The sequence below is a fragment of the Hakea prostrata genome, chromosome 3 (assembly GCF_041222555.1).
Source record: "Hakea prostrata isolate BN-2017 chromosome 3, UWA_Hpros_2, whole genome shotgun sequence".
NCBI classification, from domain to species: domain Eukaryota; kingdom Viridiplantae; phylum Streptophyta; class Magnoliopsida; order Proteales; family Proteaceae; genus Hakea; species Hakea prostrata.
Genome location: NC_142602.1, coordinates 75,239,935 through 75,253,295, shown reverse-complemented (window position 1 = coordinate 75,253,295; position 13,361 = coordinate 75,239,935). Strand labels below are relative to the sequence as shown.

Genomic DNA, 13,361 nt, shown 5'->3' with positions numbered 1-13,361 from the left:
GATCCGTAGTAACCTGTACCACATATTTGGTTCACAGTAACTTAGACCTTTCTTTGAGGCTCTGTTTGATGTAAAACAAATTTTTGGGTTAGGGTATCTCAGATGCTTTGCCTAAAATTTAGGGTTTGCCCAAAATCTTCCAGCAACTGATGGCCAAATCAAGATGGAATGGTCTGAATGGACAGTATGGTTAAATTTGTTATTGGTAGGGTTTTGGTAAGATCTGATTCAACAAAACTACCAAGGATGGTATGGGAAGGTTTAGGTTTTTAACATATCCTTATGGGATAATCTTAAGATACCCAGAATCAACGTAGAATGAAAAAGATCAATCGAAAATTATTACGGGAAAGTTCAGTTAACGAAATCTAAATCGGTTGGGATCAGTTGGGAAAAAGGGCAAAAAGAAGAATCGGTTGGGATCAGTTGGGAAAAAGGGCAAAAAGAAGAGTATTATCAAAACCCAAGATGGGATGGTTTACTTGGTAGAATATCCAAACTTACACTGGTAAGATGGGAACTGGCAGTAATGACTAGAGAAAGGATAGGGAAATTTTTGGAGGAAAAACAGTTCAACTTGTGAAATGGGATAAGGTTTTGAAAAACTCGGCCAATCTTTCTTCTTTCTTTCTCTCTCTCTTTCCTTTCTTTTTTCTGTTTTTCTGTTTCTGCTGCAAGCCAAAAGAGGGGAGCAGAGGGTTGCGATGAAGAAAAGAGAGGGACAGAAGGAGCAGGAGGATAGAGAAGAGGTGGGGGAGTGGCTAGGGAAGATCACAGGGGGCATTGTGAGGGATTTAGTGGCTGCCAGAGGTGCAACAGCAAGGGGGAGAGGTTTAGGGTCTTGCACAGGCAAAGGAAGGGCTAGGGGTGGGGTGCAATGGGTGTGGGAGGTGAGCAAAGTAGCTGGGGGCCTGCAGTACTCATAAGCTGCTGTAGTTTCTTAATGCTGTTGGAGAATGGAGGATGAATGCTAGAACTGGAAGAATGGTGCTGATCTTTGAAAAAGAAACTTGACTTTAAATCCGCCGTGGCCCCCTCAACAGGAACCACAACCCTCAACTCAAATATCCTTATTCAAATAATCAAATTTCAGAATTACAAAGAAAGAATAGGCTAGTTATATCCTACTAAAAGACTCTAAATCTAAGTTGGTTAGCTTTATAGATTAGGATCCCCTTACAATTAATCTTAACCGTCCAAATAAATAATTAAAGATCTAATGGAATCTCCTTGAAAATAGATTCCCCCTAAGACTCAAATACTAGAGGAACTCTTCTTGTAAATAAATACTGATAAGAGTTATCTTTAAAGAAGAATCCCAATACTCAAGAACTTATCTTTAACTCAAACTAGACTCCTCTGGAAAATAACAAGAAAATTCTGAAAACTAAAATCAGCAACTAATTAGGGCTGGGATGGACAAAACTACCCCTCTATGAGGTTTTGGCCAGCCCTAGGTGCGGGACTCTGGAGTGGCCTTGAGGCCCACTCCAGGATTTTGTCCAAGGGCTGAATTTTGGTTCACATCAATCTTTTGGCCTTCTGTTGAGCAGAATTATCACCTACTACTTGCCTTCTTATGGAAAGCTTACGTGTAAATGTTGGAGCTACACTTTTATCTACTTATGTGGACACTGGAGCTGCACTTTTATCTACTTATGTGGACGTTGGAGCTGCACTTTTGTCTTCTCTTGTGGAGATTTCTACCAACTACCTACCTACAACTTGCCTTCCTATAAAGAGCTTATGTGTGGACATTGGAGCTGCACTTCTGTCTACTGTGTGGACACTAGAGCAGCAATTTTATCTTCTCCTATGGGGATTCCCACCTACAACATACCTATGTGGTGAAGCCACTAGAGATGCTACACTTTTGAGACATACTACTTATTACTACTACCATTATTTGGATGGTGCTTTGATATTATTCTTGCTGCTATGTTAGTAGATGTAGTTCATGTTCACTGCCTCCAAATTGTTCTCATTGTTGGATTGATCGTCCAACTTGAAGACCATTTAAGAAGTTGTTGATTATCTAACGGGTGAAGTTCTCCCAGTGTTTACTGGCATCTGCTATTGCTAATTATGCTCAAGATCAGGAAGGTCTTTAATATATGTTATTATTATTCCAAGTTGGAGCCTTTGACATGTATACTCCTGCTTGAAGTCAAGTGCTAAGATATGCATGACTTACCATATCAGTAGTAACCACACTATGTGGGCATCCACCCTACATTGGATAAGATCTTATTGGAAGGCAAGGATCCATGTAGCCGACCCCTTTTAATTGGGATAAGGATTGTTGTTGTTGTTTGGTTACAAACTCAAGTTTTGCAGTTGATAGGTCATTAACATGTCATTGTTTTCCTCTCAATGTAACATCTTACCCTGCCTCGTTAATATGATTTCTTCACTAGAATATGTTCCACCTGAACAGAAAGACCTTTTCTTTCTTAAAAAAACAAACGAAATTGAGCACCAAGGAAAAAAAAAAAGGAAAGAAACTAACCTCAAAATTATAGTCTTCAAGTGCTTTTTGGCTTTCTTCGGAGATTGAGAACCCAATATGTTCATTCCCTTGTAGCTTTTGCAAACACTACAAAAAAAGGTATCGAAGCTTCAGTGATTGAGAACTACATCGGTGCACACTAAAATTAATTTTCATACAGTACAAAATTAAGGTTTAGACATAAACAAAAGACGGATCCATTATACAAGTGAAAGAAGAACAATCAGCTATTGCACAACATTACTGGGTGGCATGCTCAGGATGCTGCTTAGCCAAATCTTTGAGAACAGGTAGTAATAGTAATCTTGCTTTTCTCTTTTTCTTTTTTTCCTTTTTTTCCCCCCTCTTTTGGATAGGAATTGATTTCTCTATTTATCCTATTTCTGTGGGTTGTGGGCTGATGAAATTTAAATTTTTCTTTCCAAAGTTTGGAGTTCAATATATGGAAGATCTAATCTTTATTTCACATAACAAAAGAACTCATGCTAGGTTGCCCCTCGCCTCTCTATTTTATCCAGGAAACTCCTTTGAAAAGGTTTCCAGGATAATATTTCAAAACAACTTGTGAAATCTTCCTTCAAAAACATATCATTCCAGATGTGCTGCAAAACATAGGAGTATATATTTCATTCTTTCTTTTTCCCTTATCAAACTCTTCTGTTTCTGGTAATTTAATCTTGAATAAAACATTATTTCTCAAAAGCATATCTAAGTGGATGCAATTCATGCAAGCAACCAATAGGTCTCTAGGTATTATTACTTGTTCACTCTCTTTTCTTCAAGGAAAAACATAACAGTTCAAGTGAGTGATTTGAAACCATGTAAGTCAGAAAATCCTACAATGAAGTGGGGAAACCCTAATGACTCAATGAAATCTTTGTAGAAAGTGAGATTGAGATTCTTTTGTTGGAGAACTGCATTATCCTCAATAAATGGCTTTTCTACTCTTCGGATCACCATCATTCTCATTCAAAATTGTGAACCTGCCAGCAAAGCCCTGGCTGGAGTGCTGGACCAATATGATTAAGTAGATCCCTAATAGCTCTGATACCCAAGACAAAATAGAGAATGAGATCCTTTTGTACGAGAAACATGTTATCATGAATTGATAACTGTGCAGTCTTTACAGAAATCACTGCCAACATACAAGAAGAGCCCTAACCAAAGCTAGGCCCTTGCAATGAAGCAGATGATTAACCAGCTCCCACACCCAAGCTGAAAATGCCAAGCATCTGAATTTTGGCAACAATCAAATTGGCTGACTGCAATGCAAAGTACAATCCCAAAGTAACGAGCTAACCAACTCAAATCTCATGAACCCCTGAATTTTGTTAGGTCGTAGAGGGTATGTCGGATCATCGTCACCATTAAAGAGTCCAGGTGCCTGAAAAAGACATAAAACGCAAGCCCGATGTTGAAGGCTCACAGATATAATACTCATTTTGAAGTATATGGTTAAATTTTCACCATAGTTCCTGTTCCCTGTAGCTTCCAATCACCTACCTGATTTCAGAGCTTTTAAAGGCATGAGAACTTCTGCCATAATCAACAGAGCACTTAAGGTTCTTTTGGCTTTATCCTTCAAAAGGTTAAAATATTATTAGATCTTACAAGCTATGCTAGTTTATGAGAAAAAGAAAAAACTGGGGAAGCCTTGGGAATAAGTGTTCAGTTTTATTCTGGATAGAGTGATGAACAACTCAGATGAATTTTTCTTGGAGCAATATGACAGCAACACCCCAAAGTAGAATCCTTAATACGTTGATACCCCATTTTATATTTCAAAAGCACACGGCTCCAGTTCTGTGAGAACTGTTAGTATTCAAGATGAAAAGACTATTATGCACTTATGTTGAATGGAGGTGAAAAGACCTATTATACCCTCCTATATGCCTTATTCTTTTTCCCATTCACGATTTTCCTCTTTTACTCTTTTTCTTTTTACCCTCAGAATCAGGGGGTGGGAATTTCTTCAAGCTTCAGCATCAACTCTGCATCAAAGATTTATTGAATTAACCAAGTGTCTAAAATTAGATGAAACCCTAATAGCAGATTTTGATTCTAGGTTCAGCATCAGAGACAGAAAATTTTGCAGCAGGGCTCCAGGTTTAGTAGATTCGGTTGTTTCATTGTTCTTCCTCTGTTACTGTAACTGGTTGAATTCTAGATGAACAAATTGTACGTGATTTCTTCCAGTATGGCTTGAAAGCGCAGCAAGCGACCTTGTTTTTGGCAACAAATGGAATAAATAGATCAGCTGCATAGTAGAGTGATTCTGACTGAAACTCCTCCTTGATCTGTTTTGACGACTCTTTCGTCCCCACAAACAGGAAAATTTTTAATTTTTTTTTCCTGGTGGCAACTTACGATGCAGCTGAATCTCTGAATCTGAGATCATGCATGTGAAAGTAACTGTTTTTGGTATGCAAACACACCAATCTGAGAACTCCAGTGATCGCAACATCAAGCCTCTCCTTTTGAGGAACTTGAAGATCACTATCTCAAAGTTCCAGGAAGTTGCAAACCAAATGCTGTTGTACTTCATGAAATAAATACTAGACCATTAACCCTTAAAACTGGAAACCCTAGAAACCAGAACAAGAAAAATCACAACAAGACTATGACCAACCCCGCTAGAGCTTTGCAGAGAAACCTAACAATGGGTCCAAAACAAAGTAAGAACATCAAAATTCTAAAGCTTTGAAGGTTTGAAACCAATAAAAACCCTGGAGAACAAGGTCGAAAGTTGAGAGAGGGACAGAGACAACTACTTTTCCTGTTTGTGTGTGCCTTTTTTTTCCAGATAGAATCAAGAAGAAGACGACGACGAAGCAGGTGTGGTTTTTTGAATTTTAAATTCAAGAGTATTAATGTGATATGGCATTACGCTGAGGGTAATTTGGAATTAAAAAAATAAAACAATGATTTAACATAAAATGTTAACAGATTGGACCAATATGTCCAAATTAAGCCCAACTCTCGCGAGTCTCTGCATATGAAATTTAATATGGGATGTCAGCGAGTTAAGGGTTCTATTTTTGGGTGTTGCTGTCATTTGCTCTCTTTTTTTAAGACATCCAGAACAGATTTAATCCCAGGTAGTATTAAATGAAAAATTTTCCAAAGAACAATAAAGAGCAAAGGTATCCCAAAGAGAACAGCGGACATCAAAGAAAAAGGATGGTAACACCTAAAAGGAAAACCAACAGTAATAATTAATAACCTATTAAATTTTTAATTGGAGTCGGATGATCTTGAAGTTGCAGGATGAAACCTCAATCGAAAAATCCCAATCAGTGGAAAAAAATGAAGACAAATCCGTACTTATAGGGTTCTGTAACCCAAGATTCCTTCCAAGACTCGATATGAGGAACTGATCCCTGCAGTGATGATAAATCAATTTGGCAGCAACAATAAAAACCCAAAAGAAAATTGATAGGAACCACTTGCAGAGAATTTTCCAGCAATCTTGAACAGCTACTTGAGATTGTTTAGGGCAGAATCACAGTTGAAGGATAAAATTGATAGAAAGGAATGCAAGAACGGGATGGGCATCCAATGGGGGGCAGAATAGAGAAGAAAAGAGGGTAAAGAAAATAGGGGAAAGAAGGGGAAATCTGAGAAGTAGACTTGAAGAAGAAGAAGACAAGAGGAGAGAGGGGGGGCTACAAACCCACATTGCTAAAGCTTCAATTCATCTTTTTCCTATTCCATAAATCTCTTTTTTTATTAAAATATAAGGGCCTATTTATAGCTTGGCTAAAGCTTTACAGGATATACAAACTTATTAGACTAAAAATATAAACTAAACTATCTTAGTAACTAGTGAAAATAGAATCTTAAATAGAAAATAGGCTTTATATTTCAGCCACATGCATAATTAACTAAAATAGAAACTAAACTAAGGTCCTAAATCTCTCAAGAATAAAATCTTATTGCAATCCAATTTTGGGCCCCACAATTTTTTTATGAAGCATCCCAATATACAAGATAAAGGGTGTGACACTGTTCATGTAAACAGTGTTTTGGCCTTCTTTCTTCATGTTTTCTCCTATTTTGGCAGTCCCAATTAACTGGTCAAATCGGTGGAGCAAGGGAACCTTCTATTTTGACTAGTTGGCTGGTTTGAACTGGCATCCAACACTGGCTTGAATTGGTCCTAGCTGGTTGTCCTGCATCAGCATCTCACCCTAGATCTCTCACCTATCAAATTTCAGGATTTTCACAAAGGCTTGAGCCGGTATTTTATTATTCTTATTCATGTACAAACTCAGAAATAGACTTTAGACACCAAAAAGGGAAGGCATCATAAATTAACTAGGAAAGTAGAACAACAAAGAAAACAGAAACACAATTCACTAGGCTAATTAAGTAAATCCAATTTTCCTACTATCTACCCGTATTTTAAGAGTATGTATATACTCAAGCTTATCTACGTGAAAATTTTCAAGCAACTAGTTCCAATATTGTCAAAAACTAAGGCCTTTGATCCTCTAAGAAGATATTAGAATTTGTAAGACACCATGGAAAGGGGTTCCATATGCTTCCTGTAACACAACTACACTCACACTATGTTAAGATCCTTTTTTGCTTCCCTATGCCAATTTCCTTGCCACATGATATGATATGCATCTTCTTTTTCCCAGCACAAAGCTTATCATCTAATTCATTTTCAGGTTCAGATAACACTGCACAAAATTATCAATGAGTTGCCGAAGTGTAAGATGTTCTCCTCTGAGCCTCCCTATTCAAAAGAAGAGGGAAACTGAGATTAAAGATTTTAACCAAGAATAAAATAACTTGTTTAAATCATCTAATGCTCTACAATGGTTCAAGATCCCCCATTTCGATGGTCATCTCACTTGGCCAAATAAAGAAGATCTCGAAGAGTAGGTAGAATTCTTTGCTCCCTACTCAATGGCACAACTGGTGGGTTTTAAGTGTTCTTCGGGGCAGAGATTTGCTGTCCAAACTATTTCAGGCCTTCTAAACACAAATGGTGGCCTCAGATTTAAGGGAAAAATGTACAGTTAATGTGAGTCCATTCTGCTGTATAGAAGATGCACCCTAAAATGGCCTATTGTATACAGTGTATACTCAATATTATGAATGCATTTATGTTTAATCTCAAACAAGTCTAATACATTATACATTACAAATGTTCATCTTCATAGTTCAAACTACAAAGTTCATGAAATCAATCTACCAGGCAAAGTTACAACTCAGATATGGAAACCCTCTCACAGGCTGAAGAATCGGAATCTAGGCGAGGTTAAGTCAAGCTCTGTCGACTCAATTGAGTTTGACAATCTATATATAAGGGGTTGGATTGAAAATTCAGTTTTGACTGACATCTAGAGTCAAGATCTCGACTCGACAAAGATTTTGATGTAGTTTTACTCTTTTTCCATCTTGCCTTCAATCTCTTCTTAGTAAGCTAAAAAGAGAGATCTCATAAATTTTCGAACCATGTGCTCAAGCAGATTAGTTTTCTTAGAAAATATCTAGGCCTTATGCTTTGTGTTTGTGGTTCATAATTAATTTGGTTCCTGATAGATGTACCCAAGGTCAGAGGGTACTGTTGCTGGTTGCAATTTGCAACCTTCTCTTCTTATTGCATCCATCATCATCTTGTCCACCACTACCACCATCATAAGATGGTGAGATAAAAATATAATGATAACAATACTGGTAGTTAGTATGATTAGTATCATGATAAGACTAATCATACTTCTTAGTTGACCTTCGCAACTTGCACTCATATGATTCTGAAGGGAATACCTGCAAATCAATAAGGTCCAATGAATTACTCAAACTGTCAAGATCATTCTCCAATTGAGTGGAATCTGCATACAACAGGAAACTAAGTTACTACAGGAATAAATATAAACAGAAAGCAAAGAAAATGCTGGGACAGACTCGCCTTCAATGCAGGTTTGAGTGAAAACCTCGACTTTATTAGAGATCTTCACATATTCAACTTCTATCAGTTTTAGCTCTTCCATTGCACTTTCCAAGTACGCATCTGTAACAATACATAAACAAATTCTGAAAAGTAGAACATGATACTGAAAACAAGATCACCATGTTCGGGATTTTCAAGATAATTGAGGAGAGTCTCATAACAACAACCTGATTGTTATCAGCTCATTTAAATCATTTTGAGTTCTTGTACAAGTGGTCATTCATTTAGGCTTTTTAAGGAACCCTCTTAATTTATAGAATTCCATGTACACTTAGATTCTTTTAATTCTTTACATGCATATAACATATGACCTCATACCGTGTTATCAAGGCAAAAGAAATAATTCAAAATTCAAACTTCATTTCATTAGCTTCAACTTGGTACTCAAATATTTTGGAAGGCTAATAATGCATTCCTTTTTCTCCTACTCCTCGCCAGCATCCAAAACTGCTGATTCTTCCGCCTCTCAATTTCTTCCCACAACCATGCACATCTCTTCCACCTTTAATCACCCAATTACAATCAAGTTGAACCATTCGAACTACCTCCTTTGGCAATCTCACATCCTTCCATTACTCCATGGCCACCATCTTGAAGTATATGTCATTGGCTGATAAGCCCCTCATTACTTGGGTGTAAAAACGCAAGGATAGGCATAGCCGCATAGGAAGACAGCAGCACTCGCAGTCGGTGCAGGGGAGAACACAGCATCACTCGCAGCAGGGGCAGGGGAGAGGAAAGATGGCAACTCCCTATTGGACAGCAACCACTATTCTGCTGTGGGCAGAGATGCAGAAAAGACAGTCCAGGTGGCAGAAGAAGACTGGATAGGAGAGTAAGAGCTTGTTAGAGTTTATTACGAAGGTTGGGGGTATGTAAGGAGAGAGAGGGAAGAATGAAAGGCGGGAGAAAGAGGAGAGCAGAAACAGGGGGAGCAAGCAGAGCCTGCTGGGAGAGGGCAACCTCTCGGGTATGGTCTTGGGTCTGTATTGTTGTTCATTACAGAACCTTAGTTTGTTTGTCTCATTCCAAGAATTGAGTATCATCAAGTAGGAACAGGGCCATACCTATTGGTGATCCTTACCAGAATTTATCCAATGAAATGAATGTTTCCTTGTTGCTGTTTTCACTATTCTGTAATGGCAGATGTTAGCAGAATTTATTTCTTGTTTGTTATTCGGAGGCTCTAAGAACTACATTTATGAGGGTCCTATAAGTGGCACTCTAACACGTTAAAGTCCTATTACAACTTCTTCAACTATTCCAGTGCTCACCAAGGTTATCAACCCAGCTTGTATTCAACGGAAGCAGGAAAAAATTAGCTACTTCTTGGTTGCATTCTACCTCACATACTGAACAAGTCATTCACACTGGAACATCACCTGCCGCTTTGAATTCTTCAGAATGTCTCTTTGCTTCCACTCCTTGTACTCAAATAATGCCAGCTCCAATCACAACTTCAAGCTACCAATAAAACAAATGTAGTCCTCCTATCTCTATTGGTGCGGGATTTTCTCAATTCCCAAATCTACCATCCAAGCCATAGAGTCTTTATTATGTTCCTTCCTTTGGAAAGGGCAGGAAGCCTCGCGCTTCATCCACCCAGTCAGTTGGTCTTCCATCTGCCGCCTACCTCTGAAGGTGGCTTGGGAATCCGCCGGATCACTAATGTTAATATAACTTGCCTCCTCAAACTTATTTGGAAAATTGCTGCAAAGCATGATTCTATTTGGGTTAGGTGGGTCTATTCTTTCCATCTCCATTATAATTCCCTCTAGACTGTCCCTATGCCCTCAAACCCTTCTTGGGTCTAAAGGAAAATTCTCTTGCTGCACCCCCGTGCCATCTCTACCATCTCTACTTCCATCTCCTCTAGCTCCACCACCTCCTTTTGGCTTGACCCGTGGCATCCGATGGGCATTCTCTATAACCTCTTTGGTCCCCGTACTGTCTATGGCACCCGTATTCCCAAAACCACCCCCTTGTCTAACTTCATCTCAAATGGGTCCTGGATCCCTACCCCCCTCCCCATTCTCACACAGGTTTGGGAATCCCTTTCCCCTCCAAAACCTTCTCCACCTCATCTACCTGGAACCTCATCAAATCCCATAACCCTAAGCCCCCTGGCCCCCATTGGTTTGGTTCAAAGGCTACATTCCCCGCCACTCCCTTACCCTTTGGAGAGCTCTTAATCTCGCCCTCCCCATCCAATCCTTCCTTATTGACTGCCACATCCCTACTTACCCCAATTGCACCCTTTGCTGGAACGGTTTGGAGAACCTTGAGCACTTTTTCTTTTCATGTGCCTTCTCCAGATCTATCTAGGGAAAGCCCTAGCTTCCATTTGGGCCCCATTCAAGGAGATCCTATGGGTTTTTTTGAGAATGATCTTGAATTTTGAGAAACTTCTCAGGTTCTTCCATTTGCGATCAGATTGGTAAGCTAGTGTACTGTGCCTTGATCCATCACCTATGGTGGGAGCGCAATAAAAGGCACCACAGATCTTGGTCTTTCTATCAATGCAAACTCCTCTCTACACCTTTAAGTCTAATCTAATGCAAACTGGAAGGAGTGTCCTATTGACCATTATTCTTGGAAGAGCAACATGATGTTGGTTGGTTAAGCATTGGATCAGAATTCCAAGGTCTTGTCTGTGAGACAGCTGAACTCCTTTGTCTTCAATCAGTGCTTCAGGATCTGAATCACTCTTCTTCATCCATGATGTGACAGCCTGGGAGCTGCTAATTTATCCTCAAATACAAATTTCCATGCTTCAACAAAGAATATTGAAAATTGATCTTCATTTTGTTTGGGAAAAGGTTGCAATCAAGGATCTGGAACCTCATGTTCTTTCTACAGTGGATCAAGATGCAGATGATAGGACAAACGGCTTCAATTCAAAATGCTCTTAGTTACTCAATGACAAGCTCAAAGTTCTTCCATCCTCATCTTGCTTGCAAGGGCTATTGAGTAGAATATGGATAGCAATCCTAACTCAACTACCTGAACGTCATCAGCTCCTTCAAAATTAAAATTCTAGTATAGGTGGATATTTAGATACCTTGTAATCAGGGCAACAGAAATTATTCAAATTTAACACTCCATTCCATTAGCTTCAACTAAGAAATACCAAGTGAAATTCTAGACACTATTCAGAAACTTCACCATTGCAATTGTTACTGAAAAACAGCCACATGAGTAGGAGAACCGTAAAACTGGGGGTGGGGGGTTGGAACTCAAATATAGATACATAGGTATACAGCATGGATTTCTCACCCAATTCTTCAGGCCCCAAGGAATCACAACCCATCAACTCGGACGTAATCTGATTCGTTGCATTCTAAAAATGTTTCAAAAGAAGAATCATATGAAGTAGCAAAACAGAAACGAAAAAGAATAACAAATAAAGAGAAACCAGAAATTTAATGCAAATACCGCAAGATGGGAAACAAAATCTTTTAATTTCTCGGAATGAGTGGCAGAAATTTCTGAAAGATCTTTGGAACTTCTGTAAATTTCTGAAAGCTCTTTCACTCGACTATGCAAAAAGAAACCAAACCCATAGTAAGTGATTGGGCAGAAAATGGAAAGGGAGGGTTTGAGGAGATTCGGAGTTAGCATCAGAAACGAACCCTTTGATGGTCTTGATATCGAGTGAAAGCTCGGAGGAGGGCATGTATTCGCTGTGGTCTCCCATCTCACCACACTGTCGAGTAGTTTGTGCGTTCATTTTCTTCTGAATTTTCTTGGATTTAAAAGAGCACTTCACTTCTTCTATGATATCCCGCCATTCTAACGCGAGTTTTTGAAACCCATCTAATGGGCGCGTTACGCACCATTAACCACGTTGCAACAGTTTTTATTAAAGTATTAATTTTTTTCATTCTTTATGACCAAACTACCCTTCCGCTTTCTTCTAGCTCGCGAAGCTAAAATACCTTTTTAGATAACTAAGGAGAAGTTAGCCTTGTTCCACATCATACTGGTGCAGTTGACACAAAAGCAGAGGTCACCACTTTCAATACAAATCCTACTAATTAATCTCTCTCTCTCGAACTTCCCTCTCTTTTCTCTTTCCTCCTTTCTGTCAACTTTCTGCCCGAATCTGTTAATGGCACAAGCAATAGTGCAAAGTTTCTCCTGTTAACAGCATAAGCAAACGTTTCCGTTCTTCTTCCCTTGTATTTATGATTTCTGGACCGTTCTGAACCATGTCTCATATTTATGACCGATGTTGGTGGGAGCGTGATGTTCTTACTCCTTTAAGACTTTTGTAGTTCTTTTTTTGGGGTTACCTAGTTGAAAATCAGAGGAGGATCTCTGTGAAGATGCAGCATTAAAGGCGTGGAAGGGATGAAGTGTTGTTCGACTTAAGGCTCTTAATTCTTTCGTTCACTTCCTTACCTACCACCGGGTGTATCTCATTACACCTCGACCCCTGATATGTCTTTTTATAGGCTTATGAGTTGGATTCTCCCTCACGATTGGCCAAAGCTTCTTAAAAGTTTCAATCGTACCTCTTATCTTCTCTCAGTCTCTCTATTTCTGAACAAACCGAGCTTTCATACTTCTTCCTTTTCTGGAAATACGAAAAGTTTCTTCTCTCTTGAATCTATTTCCTCTTCTTCTATCTAACACCCTTAGGGGTTTCTCTCTTTGAAAACCAGTGGAGAATCTGCTGGTACCTCTTGCTGACCTTCTCTTTCTCTGCGGGTTTTTGCGAAGTCTCCATGGGTCGCCAAACCCCATCAGTGGCTTCTCGTGGCTCTGCTATTCAACCATCTTCTTCGGGCATCCTGGGAAGCTCGCCACTCAAAGGACGTTCTAAATCTACAGAGGTTGAACCTGATAACACTATTTCGGCAGCGTGCTGGCGTCTTTCTGAGC

At 39.1% G+C, this 13,361-nt stretch overlaps 1 protein-coding gene across 3 annotated transcripts in view; it reads right to left on the bottom strand.

The window, feature by feature from the left end:
• The window catches only part of LOC149023092 (uncharacterized), a 75,886-nt gene extending 63,599 nt beyond the window's left edge, over positions 1 to 12,287 (bottom strand). For all 3 annotated transcript variants that reach the window (XM_089150940.1, XM_089150941.1, XM_089150942.1), the window contains exons 1-6: positions 12,107 to 12,287; positions 11,910 to 12,012; positions 11,751 to 11,814; positions 8,433 to 8,534; positions 8,291 to 8,355; positions 2,510 to 2,596 (exon numbers count right to left, since the gene is read on the bottom strand). In XM_089150940.1, the coding sequence (XP_089007066.1) occupies positions 2,510 to 2,596; positions 8,291 to 8,355; positions 8,433 to 8,534; positions 11,751 to 11,814; positions 11,910 to 12,012; positions 12,107 to 12,204 (519 nt within the window). In that variant the 5' untranslated portion in view covers positions 12,205 to 12,287. The remainder of the gene's footprint in view (positions 1 to 2,509; positions 2,597 to 8,290; positions 8,356 to 8,432; positions 8,535 to 11,750; positions 11,815 to 11,909; positions 12,013 to 12,106) is intronic.
• Positions 12,288 to 13,361: the final 1,074 nt, after the last annotated feature.